Source organism: Chlorella variabilis (assembly GCF_000147415.1).
Source record: "Chlorella variabilis unplaced genomic scaffold CHLNCscaffold_7, whole genome shotgun sequence".
NCBI classification, from domain to species: Eukaryota; Viridiplantae; Chlorophyta; class Trebouxiophyceae; order Chlorellales; family Chlorellaceae; genus Chlorella; species Chlorella variabilis.
In genome coordinates, this window is record NW_005435081.1 from 869,235 (window position 1) to 870,050 (window position 816).

General features: G+C 76.1%; 1 protein-coding gene across 1 annotated transcript in view; it reads right to left on the reverse strand.

Annotated features, from left to right (window-relative positions):
• Positions 1 to 816, reverse strand: part of CHLNCDRAFT_51574 (hypothetical protein) — a gene marked incomplete at both ends in the record, with an annotated part of 12,239 nt that overhangs the window by 4,479 nt on the left and 6,944 nt on the right. Inside the window, one exon of the mRNA XM_005848842.1 lies at positions 289 to 294. Coding sequence (XP_005848904.1) covers positions 289 to 294 — 6 coding nt within the window. The remainder of the gene's footprint in view (positions 1 to 288; positions 295 to 816) is intronic.

Sequence of the window (816 nt, forward strand, 5' to 3'; positions counted from 1 at the left end):
TGTGTATGACTGGCAAAGTGGCATGGCGCATTGGGGTTTAGGGTTTTTAGGGTTTAGGGTTCAGCAGCAGCAGCCGCGCGCCCCAACAAGCGGCACCGGGCTGCCGCCCCGCCTTGGGCCAAAGCCGCAGCGCAGCCCTCCACCATCCACCAGCCAGCCGAGTCGACGCCGCTGGGGCGGTGGGGCGGCACCAAGCGCAGCCGGCAGCCCCGCAGCGCCGCGGCGGCCTGGCGCCAGCGGCTCGGGCGGTTGCGGCAGGCCCCGTGGCGGCCGCCCCCTCCACCGCACCTGCACCTGCAGCAGCAGCAGCAGCAGCAGCAGCAGCAGCAGCAGCAGCAGCAGCAGGCGGTGCCTCCGCCGCCGCCGGCGCAGCAGCCCGAGCGCGTCCCGGAGGCGGCGGCGGCCCTGCAGGAGGCCTCCCTGACGGTCCAGGTGGAGGACACCACTGCCCTGCGCCAGCACCTGGGCCTGCTGCCCTCCCTGCACGGCCCCGGCCCCCTGATGGCAACCGCCGACGAGTCGGTGGTGGTGGTGCGCCAGCTGTCGCAGCTGGAGCGCGCGGCGGCGGCGGTGCTGCCGCAGCCCGCGGCGCAGTTGGTGGCGGCGTCGGTGCCGGAGCACGCCGCGGCGGCGCTGACGCAGCTGCTGCTGGCGGCCAGCCCGGAGCAGGCCGCCGCCACGCTGGCAGTGCTGCTGGCCCGCGCGGTGCAGCAGCAGCGGCAGGCGCAGGTGCTGCGCGCGCTGGTGGCGCACGCGGCCCAGGCCAGGCCCTCCTGCGGGTGCGCGCCGCAGCCTGCATGTGTGCCGCTGCTCCCA